General features: G+C 39.4%; 1 protein-coding gene across 7 annotated transcripts in view; it reads left to right on the top strand.

Moving 5' to 3' along the window:
* Tle4 (TLE family member 4, transcriptional corepressor) overlaps positions 1–14928 on the top strand; it is a 137912-nt gene extending 122984 nt beyond the window's left edge. For all 7 annotated transcript variants that reach the window (XM_075973628.1, XM_075973625.1, XM_075973627.1 and 4 more), the window contains 7 exons: positions 412–491; positions 7275–7524; positions 8395–8642; positions 9684–9831; positions 10745–10895; positions 11230–11306; positions 13244–14928. In XM_075973628.1, the coding sequence (XP_075829743.1) occupies positions 412–491; positions 7275–7524; positions 8395–8642; positions 9684–9831; positions 10745–10895; positions 11230–11306; positions 13244–13351 (1062 nt within the window). In that variant the 3' untranslated portion in view covers positions 13352–14928. The remainder of the gene's footprint in view (positions 1–411; positions 492–7274; positions 7525–8394; positions 8643–9683; positions 9832–10744; positions 10896–11229; positions 11307–13243) is intronic.
* The last annotated feature ends 1371 nt before the right edge of the window (positions 14929–16299 follow it).

Genomic DNA, 16299 nt, shown 5'->3' with positions numbered 1-16299 from the left:
TATATAATACAAGGTATTTATGGAAGAATCAGAATGTTTCTGTATAAATTAAGATATGTGGATTATGTCTTGATTATTTTCTTTGGGAAGATGAGAAAGTTTGTGACTTCTTAAAATATAGTAATGATTTTGACATTTTAAACTATAAAATTGGGCCCAAAGAAAATAAAAAAACCTTTTGTTTCTCTAATAAACTTCAACAGTCAGTAGTTTAATTTTTTTCTATTCTCCTGACCTGAATAAATGACCCTTTAAATCCTAAACATTCTTTCATTTTATCAATAATTACTTCTGTAAATGTCTCAAATCTTATTTTCAAATAATGTGTATTAGGCTTTAAGTGCCATATTGTTCAAGGTATAGCAAATGAATGTCTCGTTTTTTGTTTTGTTTTGCATGGAACAATTTTAGGTGGGATTTGATCCACACCATCATATGCGTGGTGTGCCAGCAATACCTCCAAACTTGACAGGCATTCCAGGAGGAAAACCGTGAGTACCTTTTGTCCCTTTGGATTCATGCTGCCAAGCTCTAGTCCTTGCCTTACTTTTGGAATTTGGGCTTTGCTGAATAGGAATAGTGCTTCATTTTCTCTTAGCAAAGGACAAGGCATAGGGTTTTTAGTTTAAAATCAAGCCTTCATATAAAAAAAAAAGTTGTGAAAGTGCTCTGGCAGTCAGTGCTTCTCCATGTCTGTTACTGATTTCAAGGCAGTAGTGTTCAGAAAGTGTGATGTTTATATGCAAACCTAGATAATTAGAATTTGAACATATAGAGAACAGACATGCTGAACTTTCAAAAAAAAAAAAAAGGAAAGAAAAGAAAACAGGACAGTCTTCTGCTCAGTTCTATTTCCAGAAAAGGTAGCTTGCTCATTGGCTTCTTTACTGTTAACTGAGCATTTGGAATGTCTGTTCACACTGCCCTGGAGTGATAACAGGCCGAGTACAGCACACCTCTTCTAGCCTCTTTTCTATTTGTAATCTCACCGCATCCCATTCCCCAGTCTTGGTTTCGGGATGCTTGCACTCTTTTGTTCCTCACTACCTAAACACAGTTCTAATTAGATTGGTCTTCAAAGAAAGAACTTCTAAAGTGAGTATTTGGCTTTGAGAAAAAAGAAAGAAAAGAGGATAAAAGTGTTTTTTCTTCCCTTTTAGGAAACACACGCACACATCATTCTTGATTACATCTTTGCTGAGATTGTACCTGCCATACATATGCTGCATCCCTAGTCTTGACTATCCACACGTGACGGAGTCTGTCTCTCTGGCATTTATTCTCACTGATGACCCTCTGTCAACATTTTCTATGACTCACTGTCTCACTTCAGGTCTCTGTTAGATGCCCTCTTAACAGAGCATTCTGCCATACTCGCTTTGTACAAATAACATCACTCTCTGCCTTCCTCCCTACTGTTGTCTTCCTCTAGATTTTTTTTTTTGAGGTAGAGTTTCACTGTGTACCCCAAGCTGGCTGGTCTTGAATTTGTTATCCTTCTACCTCTGCCTTGTAAGTGTTGGGCTGATAGTAGAGAGATACTACCAGACCCAGCTTTTGAATGTTTACTTGCAGCCATTGTGTGCCTCTCCTCACTTATAAATATAAGTTCTGTAAAAGCACATCACAATAGGACTTTTTAATTTTGTTTTCTTTTAATATAATGTTCAGAAATGCATTGATTCATAATTGTGGGGTTGAGAAGTCCCAACTGGTATAGCTTGAACATATCTGGTGCTGGCCTTTTTGGTTTTGGGTTTTTGTTGTTGTTGTTTGTTTGTTTGTTTGTTTGTTTTGATACAAGATATTATGATCATATTCTTGCCCCACCTCAACTCCTCCCAGAGCCTCCTTACCACCCAACTTCATGGTCTTTCTTTCTCAATAAAACAAACAAAAAAAAGCATACAAACACACACAAATAAATATGGATTCAATATTGAATGAGGCCTGCCCTACAGAGTGGTTGATACGTGCAATATTGCTCCATTGAAGATTTTCCCTCACAGCTATCAGTTGTAAATACCTTCTTGCTTAATTTTGGTACTCTGTGCCTACTTCCATTTTTCCATGCTGGAATTTTATCTAGCTTGAACTTTTGCTGTCTTATGTATAATGTCACAGTTGCTATGAGTTCATATGTGCATCAGGTCTGTTGTGTCAAAAAATGTTATTACCTTGGAATCATCTCCTAGCTGTGGCTCTTTAGAATCTTTCCACCTCCTCTTCCACATAGATCCCTGAGCCTATGAGGGGATACAAACATCACATTTGGAACCGAACACCCTATGTCTTTCACGCTGTTCATTGTTCAGTGGTGGGTCTCTATGTTAATTACCATCTGCAAGAAGCAACTTCTCTGATAAGGACTGAGCAATGCACTAATGAGTATCTGTGGGTATAACAGTATGTCATTAAGAGTTGTTTTATTACTATGTTCATTTTGCAAAATAACTAGTAGGGTTTCCCCTAAGGCCTATGACCTATCTTGTCTCGGGTTCTTGGCCTAATCAACAGTGTCACTATGAGTTCCTTCTCAGGAAGTGTGAACCTTAACTTTAATAATAAAAAAAAGTAGTTAGTTACTCCCATAAGATTTGTGTCTCACTTGTAATCAGTATATTTTGCTGGGGTACATTTTCCAGGCAAGTCACTATTATATCTCAGAGGGTTCATAGCTGAATGAGATTATAACATGCATAGTCTAGTGCCTTCCAGCACTGTGAACATTCATCAATAGGGCATGAAGCTTATAGTTGAGCAGCAGCTCAATTTTTGCATATTCAGAGACGTAAGTATGTGATGTCATCAGCAATAAGTTCTAACCATCAGGTTGTGGAGTGAACTAATAACATTGACAATAGCCTATAATGTTGTCCAAGGGGTAGGGCTGGCCATGCAATGACCTTAGTCAAAAAGTCATAACACATTCCTGGTACTGGGGGTTTTGTTTGGTAACATATGGTGTCTAGTCGGATTATTATCTCTACTATTATGTTAACTCCATTGAAATTCCTTCTATATATGTATATATCTTAGGAGGTTTCTATAATAAGTTTCCATGTGGTTTTTCAAAAGGTTTTAAGTGTTAGTTATCGCTCCCCATATTCCCTTTTCTACCCTTCCCTCCCATCCTTCTCCCCATTTAATCTTTCTATTTTGGTATCTCCATTATCCCTTTATAACACTATATTCTGCTTTCCCGTCCCTGGAAAACTCTTAGCCGCTTATTAGAATAATTACCTAACCTCTAGATATTTTATATGGACCAAAGACATCTAAAACTTAAAAACTTACGTTTTTATATAAGATAAAACCTGCAATATTTCTTTTGGGGTCCGAGTTACCTCATTCAGGATGACTGATTCTAGTTCCATCTATTTACCTGTAGGTTTCATTTTTTTCAACAGCTGAATAAATATGCTATTGTGTAAATATATCACAGTTTCATTATCCATTCATTTGTTGATGGACATCTAGGCTGTTTCCATGTTCTGGTGGTTATGAATAGTGCAGGAATGAAAATGGATGAACAATATCTCTGTAGTAAGATGTAGAATCCCTTGGGTATAAACCAAGGGTGGTATAGATCAGTTTTTTGAAGAACCCCCACACTGATTTTCACAGTGACTATACCAGATAGCATTCCCATCAGTAATGAATATTCAATTAAGAAGTAACTTCCAAAGTAGTGGTGGTGGCACATTTCTTTAATCCCAGTACTCTGGAGGCAGAAGCAGGTGGATCACTTAGTTCAAGGCCAGCCTGTCTACAGAGTTAGTTCCAGGACAGCCAGAACTACACAGAGAAACCCTGTCTCCAAAAAGAAAAGAGAGAGGGGAGGGGAGGGGAGGGGAGGGGAGGGGAGGGGAGGGGAGGGGAGGGAGGGAGGGAGGGAGGGAAGGAAGGAAGGAAGGAAGGAAGGAAGGAAGGAAGGAAGGAAGGAAGGAAGGAAGGAAGGAAGGAAAAGGAACTTCTAATCCCTTAAATACTACTTAGGCACAATTGATGCTCACAGTGTTGGTTTGTTCAAAGAGTAAATAAATGTACATTGATTTCTTCCTTCTCTAACTTCCCTTTGCTTGTTACTTCAGTATTACATAGACACTTGTTTGTTGCCTTAGTGTCTCCTTGTGTTCTTTTTTTCCCATTTCACCTACCCTTCAGTGTTAAGCACACCTGGCTGGCCTTGGCTCTGTTCTTGTCTTCTATCTGTTGAATAAAGCTCAAGGTTCTTCCTCCTATAACTTACAGACTACAACCCAAATGTCCCAGTCGCATCAAACAGTGCTGGCTCCATAGCCAAGTTGTTCAGTAAATATTTGGCTGATTAATAAGGGAAACAAGGCAAATTAGACTTTGAGTTCCTTGAGAGTTGAAGACATAAATATCAATTACCATAAAATTCTGTGTACCTGTGTATGTTCTGCAAATAGTGATTGACTGACTAACAAGTTTTGTTGACCAAGAACTCTGAAGGTGAAAGATTGGTCTGTTTCAAGCAGTGACTATATAATGAGGTCATGGGATTAATCAAATAACAACTAAGATGCTCTGGTTCCATGTGAACTGAGATGCGATGAAAGGGCTCCTTTAGAGAAGAGGTACAGTCTTTTTTCAGGTGCTGCTAACAGTGTCCAAGTAGTAGCCAGCAGAGGTAGTAGAGTAGATAAGGTGAGGGTTCGTACTGCATGCATGTCAGCCTTGAAGCCACAGGAGTGTAATCGTACGCAGAATATAAGTTAAGACACTGTTGTCTATAAATCCTGAATGAAATCTTAGTTGTTCAAATTTTTTTAAATGATCTTTCTTTAAAATTATATTCTTTTTACACTTTTAAGGTTGAAATTTATCTTAATATATTATATATATATATATGTATGAATATATAACATATATAAAAACTTTTACATTTTATGCAAAAAAAATGTTTAAAGAAGCAGTAGCTACCTTGGTCTAAGGGTCATGGCAGTTAGACTACTGTAGAATTACAAGTTGTTTGGCTCACCATGCTTCTGAGCCTTGTGCTCAGTTCTTTTCCTTCAATCTTGACCAGAAGTTTCCACTACCATACGAATGGAAACTGTCATTGTTTCCCCAGAAGCCTGAGTAGCTTTCCTAGTAATAAAAATGCTAGAGAGTGTTTTTTTCAGTCCTTCATGTAGTTGGGCTCTAGAGGTCACATAGTATTAATATTAATCACTCAGAGTATTATATTGATGGAAATTTTGCTAAAGCCTTGAAGGAAAGTTGTTTAACTATTTAAATTCTCAAAGTTCTTTAGAACTTATTTAGTGAAGGGATCCTTGGAAGGGGTTTTTGTTTTTTAAGAATTGTCATTAAAAACATAACAGCTAAGTGGTAAAAATCTGTCTACTCAGTTTTAACTGCCTGTATTAAAAGCTTGCATCATTACCCAAAGTGTTGCTTCCAGAATCCAAGAATCCTTTCCAGTATAAAAAATAAGCTTTATCTTGCTTATTCATAAGTCAGGTTCTATGAATTGTAGCTCTTGCACCTAGCATTCCCACCATCTGTGTTCACATTCCTCATAAGCTCACTCTCTGAGGTCACAATTGGTGTGACTCCAAGTCCTCTTTATCCTCTTTATTTGACTTAGAAAATACTCTCTGTTGACTTCTCAGCTTTTCAACCTTTCCCTTAAGCAGCTGTGGCAAACCCTCAATGATGGGCTAACTTTTTGTAAACATGACCAGCCTAGACTTTTGCAGTAAAGAGCTATAAACTATTGATTTTAGTTACTTTTTTTGTTGCTATAATAAAGCACCATGACTAAAAGCAACTTGTGGAAGAAAGTGTTGCTCTTGTCTCATGATTCCAAAGGGTTTAGAGTCTATTATAATTATAGCAAGGATGCAGTAAGAGCCTGGTATGGTGGCTGGAACTGGTAGCTAAGAACACACATCTTCAAATACAAGCAGGAAACATAACAAACTACAGTGACAGGAGGCTTTTAATCTCAAAGCCCTCCTTACTTCCTCCAGCAAGGGTGCATCACCTAAAGCTCCCTAAATAGTGCCACCAACTAGGTAACAAAAGTATTCAAATGGCTTAGAACTTGGGGGCATTTCTATTCAAACCACCACACTATCTTAGCTTTGATTCTTATCCTGCACATGGTTTAGTCCAAGTCCCTGTCTTCCATACGCCCATAAATGCCTTCTCTGCTATGGTACATATTTCTCAAAAAGGGGTGTGGTACCTAGGAGCTACCATAATAAGCTCAGCACCTTCCCACCTGCTGTTGGCACCTGCTTCTCCTAAAGTTGACCTGCATCCCTACAGCCTCACTATTCCCTTGCTAACAGTTGTGTCCTAAAGGTAGAATCTGTTGATGAAGATTTAAAGCCAAATGTTTTCACACTACAGGGCTTTTAAGGGTGTGGACTGGAAATGGAAATACTGTATATAAGTAAGGTGGGCCTTGGAGCTGTCAGGCAGAACACTTTTTCAAGTTATTCCTATTGGGTTTTTTTAGAATTTGTCTGATCAGTGTGTTATAACTATTTTTTGGCATATCTGCCATCTCACCATTTTCACCTACAGAATGAGACTATTCAGAGCTTTAGAATTTTAGCTTAGTCACCTCCATTAATAACTCATTTGGTTGGAATGAATCCATCTATAGGTAAAATCTGGTGCAGGCCATGGAACCACTGAAAAATACAAAGCAATGAAGGTTTAGAGTGGAAAAAAATAGGTACTATGTATATTTGATGTTAGCTATCCCACTTAATTCTCTGTAAGCTATAGACTCATCCTCTCCCTTTTGAAGTTAGTACTGAATTCAGAGGGGCTAGGTAACTACTGATGGTCACACAGCAACTGTTAAACAGCTAGGTGGTATTCGGTTATGGACCAAGCCCCATGACTTTGAAGCTTATTGTGCTGTACCAGATAAATTTGATTTTTGTTTTAACAGATCTCAAGTTGCACTGAAAGGATTTTCTTTCTCTTTTGTTATATTGAATGGTTTAATGACATTTTCAAGAAATGTAGCTTAGTTGGTAGAATGTATTTCTATTATGTATGAAACCTAGGTTTTGATATCTATTACTGCTTAAATCGGACATGTCAGTGCATACCTCTAACCATAGCACATGGGAAGTAGAGACAGACAGACGGGTTACTCCCCACTCTCTATATAGGAAGTTTGAGGCCAACCAGGGATACATAAGACCCTGTCTCAAAAGAAAACAAACACTAATGCTTCCTACATTATCCTCCTCCTGTTTTTCCTTCCTGTGCCCTAGAGCATACTCCTTTCATGTTAGTGCCGATGGCCAGATGCAGCCTGTCCCCTTTCCCCCTGATGCCCTCATTGGACCCGGGATCCCTCGACATGCTCGGCAGATCAACACCCTCAACCATGGGGAGGTGGTGTGTGCAGTGACCATCAGCAATCCCACAAGGCACGTGTACACAGGTGGCAAGGGCTGTGTAAAGGTCTGGGACATCAGCCATCCTGGCAACAAGAGCCCAGTCTCCCAACTGGACTGCCTGGTAAGTGAGCAGGGATGACAAAGAAAGACCCTGATGTTGAGAGAACCATAGCAGTCCCAAGAAGATAGATGAGGGGTTTCTCTCAGAGTGGTCCAGTTCTTCATATATAGTATGTGCATCTGTACAATCTGCATTCACCCTGTTCCCAGGGTCAAAAGTAAATCACTTGGTTCAAGAACGCTAAGAGTTCACACATTGCTTCTACCAGAACATACCTGAGAACTTTAAGTCAATTGTTCATGTGGCTTCCCAGTTCCTTAGCTGGTCTGTTATCATTTGTCCCTGGGTTGTACAGGAAATTGCAGCTTAGTTTTCTTCCCTTATACCAGAACAGTCCTTTAATGTAACATTCAATATAACATAATTTAATGTATGTAAGATTTCCATAAACTCATGTATGGGGAAACATTTTCTGCCTGTTACTCATACATAGCAAAGCTAGGCCAAAAGTGCCTACTCCCAAGTGACTTTAACTGTGATGTGGTTTCAATACCAGGACCCTTCATCCTCAGCAAAATATGCCAGGGCTTCAGAGCTTGGAGAATTGTAGTGGTTTGTTTGCAGACCCATGTTATCTGTGTATGCAGATTACGTTCACGGCTGCTTAATTTGGTAGCAGGAGTGGGACTAGATCTTTGCATTTGGGTGCTAATTAAGATTAAATATCTTGGTACTAAATTTTGTAGATCAAGCTTAAGTACTTCCTTAATTTCATGTAATTTTGTAGCATTAATCTACTTTATCATTGTCATAAGTATAAATGGCTCATTAAACCAGAAGGGAACACAATACTTTTATGGATTCCTGCTCTCATGTTAATGCTGTTTTCTTTCCTCATGGGTAATTTTGTGATGGCTTTTGTCTCCATAGAACAGGGATAACTACATCCGTTCCTGCAGATTGCTCCCTGATGGTCGCACCTTAATTGTTGGAGGGGAAGCTAGTACACTGTCCATCTGGGACCTGGCAGCTCCAACCCCACGCATCAAGGCAGAGCTGACGTCCTCAGCCCCTGCCTGCTATGCTCTGGCCATCAGCCCTGACTCCAAGGTCTGCTTCTCATGCTGTAGTGATGGCAACATCGCAGTGTGGGATCTGCACAACCAGACTCTGGTGAGGTAGGTCTGCTGAATCCACTTTTTCTTTATAAGGGAGAGCTAATTTACCACATGGTGTTCAAAACGGTCTGACTGTGTATATGTTTGTCTGGGTGGAATACAGCGTTCTTAAACTTTAGAGATAATGAAAATTTTTAACTGTAATATCTTACTTCCCCACTATATTTTATAAAATGAATGTTTTGTTTTACATGTGCACACACACACACACACACACACACTAAGCGTTACTGATTTAGATTTTTAGAAGTGAAAGTCATTTTTACATACATACTGTTGTCAGTACCTCATGGGTTCACTAGGTATCTTTAATTTGTTATCTGTGCCTGCTGACACCATCATTGCCCCTACTCCTCAGTGAGAAGAGGTAGTATATGGTTTAGTTTAGGTGCTGAGTGTGTCACAACTTCACCAGCAGTTGTATGGCTCTTGCCAAGGGCCCAGTACTCATAGATTGCTGTGAATGCTCACATGGCCTAAATTGTCTGTTCCCATAGTTAAGAACAGGTAGACAACAGCATTATAGTTTGAGAAATGAGAATGAGCATTATAATCAGGGAACTTTCACTATGATGGAGAGGGCGTGTGCGGAAGAAAAGAGCCCTGTATGGTCTTATCTTGAAGGACTACTAAGTTCAGTCCAAAAACAAAATAATTGTTGTTCTTGTACCTTTCGGGTAAGGTTCAGATATTCAATGCCATCTTTGACTGTGTGGTGGGGACCCACTTTGAACTCTTTCCTCCATACCTCATGTACATTTTATCAGAAGTGACCCTGGGCAGAGGATCACACTGAATGTACTTACATTGGGTGTTTCTTGTGAGCATGTCCTTTCTCTCCTGCCCAGCTAGACACAGTTACATGATATGTTTTACTATTATTTTGAATAATTAGAAAGCATAAACCAAATGAGATCTGTAGATAAAGCCTGCACTGAATTTTATCAGCAGAGAGTTCACAATTAATTGAATTCAATTAATTAATTGAATTAAAATAAAAATTAACGTTTCAAGGGCTTTCCCTCCATTTTATATTTTCAGGCAATTCCAGGGCCACACAGATGGAGCCAGTTGTATTGACATTTCCAATGATGGCACCAAGCTCTGGACAGGTGGTTTAGACAACACTGTGAGATCCTGGGACCTGCGTGAAGGGCGGCAGCTGCAACAGCATGACTTCACCTCTCAGGTGTGGACTGTGTGGGGAATGTAGCCTATTAAAAGAAAATGTGCTTTGTAGCACAATTTCTAATTGGTCTTACAATAAAAACTTGGAGTCAGATATAGGAGTTAATGCTGAAAGATCAGAGAAGCAGAGCACGAACCACTAGAGAGTTCTTACCTCTACCAATGCTCAGACAGAAGGAGTGGTCCTGTCTCTATGAATCCTCAGACTGAATCCCTCTCTACCAAACCTCAGACTGCAGATGAGTACCTGTCTCCTCCCCTCTTTATATTCCTCTTTCCTCCCAGCCATATCACTCCTGTCTCCGCCTTCCTAGTGCTGGGATTAAAGGCATATGATCCCAAGTGCTGGGATCACCTTTAGTGAGCTCTGTTTCTCTTTAGACAAATTCAATCTCCCTAGCCCAGGGTGGCCTTGAACTCTCAGATCCATCTGCCTCTGACTCCCAAGTGCTAGGATTAAAAGTGTGAGCCACCACTGCCTGGCTAACTAGTGGCTTAGCTCTACACTCTGATCTTCAGGCAAGCTTTATTTGTTGGATTACAAGCAATATCATTATAATACTTGAACATGGATCTGCTAGAGATCATTTCTTAGACTTGGTTCTTCCTGTCTATTGCAGATTTTGTTAATGTCCTCTATATTTAAGAGCACACCTTTTGGGCTGGAGAGATGGCTCAGAGGTTAAAAGCATTGCCTGCTCTTCCAAAGGTCCTGAATTCAATTCCCAGCAACCGCATGGTGGCTCACAACCATCTGTAATGAGGTCTGGTGCCCTCTTCTGGCCTGCAGGCATACACACAGACAGAATATTGTATACATAATAAATAAATATTTTTTTTAAAAAAGAGAGAGCATACCTCCTGGTTAAGAAGGCTTTGTCCTGTATAGCTACCATCATTTGTTTTAATTTCAGATCTTTTCTTTGGGCTATTGCCCAACTGGAGAGTGGCTTGCAGTGGGGATGGAGAATAGCAATGTGGAAGTGTTGCATGTCACCAAGCCTGACAAATACCAGTTGCATCTTCATGAGAGCTGTGTGCTGTCACTGAAGTTTGCCCACTGTGGTAAGCAGTCCCTTTTGTTCATTTTCTATCAACCAGAATGATTGCTTGGTTCTTCTGTTGATTCCTTCCAAGTTGAGTCTTTTATTTTGTTAATGTGTCTTTCTTTACAGCTATATAGCTTCCTTAACCATGCATGCTTCCCTAGTAAGCTATGTAAATTGCTAGCCTTAATCCACTTTATTCCTTATCCTAACAATCAGTGGCTCATGAAATCCAGAAAGAGGGTGGGCTTTATTTTTGGAAGGCAAAGGCATTCTTATTTGTTATAAATGGAATGTTAATTCAGCATTCTGTGAAGCAAATTATAAAATAACACTGAACTCTCTTCCTGTAGGCAAATGGTTTGTGAGCACTGGAAAGGACAACCTTCTGAATGCTTGGAGGACACCTTACGGGGCCAGCATATTCCAGGTAATACCTAGCTTGCTGAGTACTGGTATTGTGTGCTACCTGTCCTGATTTAGCTGTGCCATCTTCGTGCATCCTGAAAATATGTTGGGCACCTGATACCATTTCTAACAGGCAAAGCAAGAACCTGCTAGAAGCAGGGAGGAGGATTAGTTGCTCAGCCACAAGCTATAGCACTAGTCTTTTGCTGCAATTTCTGAACCTTAATGTCACAGCAAATCCTGTATTACCCATGACTCAACCCTCTTTTATATTTCTTGTGGGAGTTTTAGGTCATTTAGGGACATTTTTGTGTTTATGTATATTAAACATTTTTATTTTAAATTTTGAGTTTTTTTTTTAAATTTAAACACCTTAAGTACTGTTGGTTTTCTTCTAGTTCTTGCTCACTTTCTTTTATAATTAATTAATATTATATAATTAAATATAACTAACTCTTTTTCCCAGGAATATTCCAGAAAAGTTCTGTTGAACTGGATTGATTTTATAAATTTGCTGTTCTTAGTAGAAGAGTTGAACCTTGTGGGGAAATTATTTGTAAAAACTTCAAATTTAGACATGGCACAAACACAGACATGCACACAAAATCCTCTCCTTTCTTTTTACAGATGTGTGGATTTCATAGACAAGTTAATGACTTCCTATTCTTAATTTGTAGTTAGACTGTTATCTTTTGTTCAGTGTTTGGGACTAATACAACAGACTTCCAGGTCCATTAACAAGGTGACATTAAGTCATCATAAAGCAGATTAGTTATCCAAATCCAGAATAGAATGCTATACAAGGCTATCCTCATGACAAAACAGCTACCGTGACGCCGCTTGTACCTTTCCTCTTTCTCTATATGAGACCAGGTTTCACTATGTATTTCTGGCTATCCTGAGACTCCCAGATATCTACCTGCCTCTGCATCCCAAGTGCTGGGGTTAAAAGCATGCACCACCATCCCTGGCTGAAGCTTATACTTTAATACTGGAGGTTTTGTGATCTTTTGGGTGAACAAATGAAAGAAAAAAATATTAGACTCTGTCTTTTATATAAGATACAAGTATTATATCTTATGTATATGCTGACTTGGGAATTTTAATTAACAGTTACAGTTAGAAAAGTTTGAGAGACATTCAGTGTATTAGGTAGCCATCTTATATTTTCAGTTTCTCATGTTCAAAGTATTCATCAGGGTCCTGGTTTAAAACCTGTGTGGGGTCTGCCCTCATTCCTTCATTTCCTCCATGCACATACCCTTAAATGGAATGTGTTTCTGTTCCAACTATTGAACTCGTACATGTTTTTATGTTTTATTCTAGTGGTGTTGGGCATTTTTACTAGCATCTTTCATCACTTGCTCTGTGGCACAGCCCAGATCCAGGCCACCTGGCAATAGCAGTTGAGAGTTTCTTATATCTTAAACTCTATGCTTTATAGAGACTTTTTTTTTTTGCTTTTTGTTTGGTTTTAATTTTCTTTCACTTTGTGTTTTGTCTGCCCGCGTGTCTGTGCACCATATTGCGTGCCTGGGGCCCAAAGAAAGCAGAGGAGGGTGTCAGATTCCCTGGAACTAGAGTTACTGAAAGTTGTAAGCTGCCATGTGGGGACTGGGAATTTAACCTAGGTCCTCTGGAAGAGCATCCAGTGCTCTTAACCACTGAGCTCTCTCTAGCTCCAGGAATAAAATTTAAAACAGGGCCTCGCTTCATTGACAGAGCACTCTGCCCATTGAGTTAACTGTCTCTTCGATGCCTCATGGGCAAGAACCATTAGTCTAAGTGATGGATAAGCATTCAAGGATTGGCTGTAGTACTGCCATATTTAGAAATGTTGGGACTGCCGTATACCTGCTTCTGGGTGCTCCATGGAACATGTTGCCTGTGTATTTGTTCCATAACCAATCCTGCTTCTTAGTAACTGTATGTGATATTCTTAATATGTTTCTTCCCTAGTCCAAAGAATCCTCATCGGTGCTTAGCTGTGATATCTCTGTGGATGACAAGTATATTGTCACTGGCTCTGGGGACAAGAAGGCTACGGTTTATGAAGTTATTTATTAAGGACAAATCTTCGTGCAAACTGGACTCCTCCTTGTAGCACTTTGCGCTGTTGTACTTTTTTTTCCACCCCCTCTCCCACATCTAAAACCAAGGATTTCCAATACTCATTGCAGTTGTGGAGTTTAATCCCTTTCCATAGCCCCACTTCCTCTTTGCTATTGAATTGTGAATACTCATTTAAGAACCTGTGATACCAAATCTTCAGCTATCGACTTGGAAGAACATGGAATACCTAACAGTGAATGGAATCTTTAATTATGTATTATATCTGTAATATATTTATTTTGTTTAAAGAAGGCTTTCTAACAATGACTGACTAAATAAAGCTGTCCGCTCCTGCATTGATAATGAAGGCGCATTGTATTTGATGCTCCACCCCCTCGCTTTTGGTAAGGGAAGGGAAAGGAAGGTTTAAAATAACTGATTAAAAATGTCACTAAATGTAGACTATTGACTGTATAGAGACATGAAATGTATAATTACACATGGAAGCAATATGTTGCTGTATTGTTATGAGGTTGTTTTGTTTTCTACTTATATTAAAAACACTTGGAAATTTGGCTGAATAAGTAGAATATGACAAGCCAAGTACTATTCCTTGGAGTCTTTTTGGGCATCTTTAACCAATATGTCTATAACTTTAGGTTATATTAAAAAATAATTGGATGTTTTTCTTTCTTTTTTTTACTTGTTGACAAGTATCTTTGTAATATGTTTTTAATTCCCTTTTTTTATTGTATTATAGACGGATAAAGAAATTAAATTGGGCCTCAAAGAGAGAACTTAATTTCTTCTAAATATTTTTGCCAAATTTACTGGCAAAGGGAGCTGTGTGTCTCTGGGCAGTTGTGTCGCTGTGAGCCATGGCGGGCTGTTTTGTGGCATGCTCTTTAGGAGCTGCAGGTGCAGGAGTGCTGTCTGCCTACCGCTGTGCAAGGCAAGTCTTTCACAAAAAGAGGCCCGCAGAGGAGGCTTTACAGAGCCCTCCTCTGAAGGCCACAAAGAAGAGACTCTCCTGGGATGACGACTTGCTTTCTTTACCTCTGATTCTTTCCATGTCTTAGTTGGATGTCCCTAAAATGGACACAGGCTGTGCCATTGTGCCAGAAACATTGTGTTATCTTTTATGTTGTTGTTGTTGCTGTTAAACTATAACATGTGACTCCTTTTTTATTATTATTTTTTGTTTGAATGCTTTAAAAAGATCTTTTAAGTCTGTGGATCTGCTGATGTACAGTGCCTTTGCTGCTATGGATCAAAATCAAAAGAACTGTGTAGATAAACTTTATTGTATAAGTAGAAAATCATTTAATTTCATACTAGCAATGGATGGATGCTGCAAGTTGAAATGGACTGTCATTGACGTTCTTCGTGTGGTAGCAAAACATGGTGTCTTAAGTGCTTAGTGTTTGATGTCATTAACAGTTTCATAAAACTCTACAGTGTAGAAAGATTTTGATACTAAACTGTGCATTGTACATAGTTCTAACGCATTGTATTGGCCACCAGTACTTCTATGATGGTAGATTGTTTGTGCATTCAGACTTTTAAGCATTAAACATACATAACTTCTAGAATGCTTATTTTTCTATTTTTTTTATTTTCTTTGTGCCACTTCCCATATTAAAAATCATTAGTTACATTGAAATCAGATTGTTAAGTAGTATGGGTTTTTAATTGTTGCTTTTTTCCCCCCCTTTTCCTTTGAAATAACCCAGAAGGCATGAAAGAAGTTATTGGAAGGCACCAAATATTTACTGAGCTCCTCCTCTTTTTGTTAAATGCTTTTAACTAGAAGCTGTCCATCATTTTCAAAATATGAGCCATTTAGATTTGTGCTGTCATTCTGGTACACTAGCTACTTGCAGCTGTCTAAACTTAACTCTTAGAACTAATTGATATCAGAAATCTTCTTTGCCAGTAACATTAACTACATTTCAAGTGCTTTGTAGCCCCATGGAGGCTAACAACTATTGGACTGGACCTTGCTGATTTCTGTAATGTGTCCTGCGCTTTTGTGAATGCTCTGTGAAGTTAACACAGCATTCCGAATTTGAGAGATTAGACCATTGCCAACTGTTGCGGTTTTGAGAAGTCTCCAAGACACAGAAGCTTATGGAAGTATCTTGGGTCGGATGTTTTGTGATGACTCCAGGGAAGGAGGACTTTTTTTTAAAGAGTCCCAGTTTAAAGGATAGGATTTGGCTACACCAAGGTAGTCTACAGTGATCAGCCATGGGATGCCCAACTAGGTACTGAGTGAGTGGATTCCAGCCTTGCTCACCCATGTAGACCAAAGCACCAAGTCCAGTGAAGTGCCATGAGCTGGCTGCATTGCAAGATGGTATGCAAATCCTTTGAGGCTGCCGAGAAATGACAACCCGAAAAACACCAAGTGATTGTCTACAAAGATACGACTCTAGGCAGGGTGGCTCTGTTGTTGTTTGGTATGGAAGGAAGAATGTTGGCTATGTGCCAGGCTTTGAGCTGCTCTTCCACTGTGTTAAATTACTTGACAGTATGGTTCTGAGAATGTAGAGTCAAAAGGGGAAAACAAGTCTGCGCAGCAGAAAACAGCTTAAGTCAGGTGGCGGTACCCAGAGCCCTACAGGGGGCGCTAGCTTGATAAATGGACTGTGGCAGTGGCATCTCCAGGGAATTGGGAGAGTGAAATTTCCCCTTTCTTTTCCTCACATGTGACACAGTACCCTCCCCCTGTCTGGTACTAGGCTTACAGGAGTATAGTTACTTTTCTTGTCTCCGTGACAAAATGCCTGGTGGGATCAGTTGAAGGGAGGATAGTGTTTTGGTTTTTGTTTGTTTGGGGGTTTTGCCTAGAGGCAGAGGGGAGTCACAGATTCAGAAATGTTTCGGCCCAGCGGAAAAGAGAGTGGCTCCATTTTTGACAGCAGGCACAGGAGGCAGAGACGTACATGGAGCACAGATCA

This window comes from Microtus pennsylvanicus, chromosome 5, assembly GCF_037038515.1.
Source record: "Microtus pennsylvanicus isolate mMicPen1 chromosome 5, mMicPen1.hap1, whole genome shotgun sequence".
NCBI classification, from domain to species: Eukaryota; Metazoa; Chordata; class Mammalia; order Rodentia; family Cricetidae; genus Microtus; species Microtus pennsylvanicus.
The sequence above is the reverse complement of the archived record's forward strand: the minus strand, read 5'-3'. Positions and strand labels throughout refer to the sequence as shown.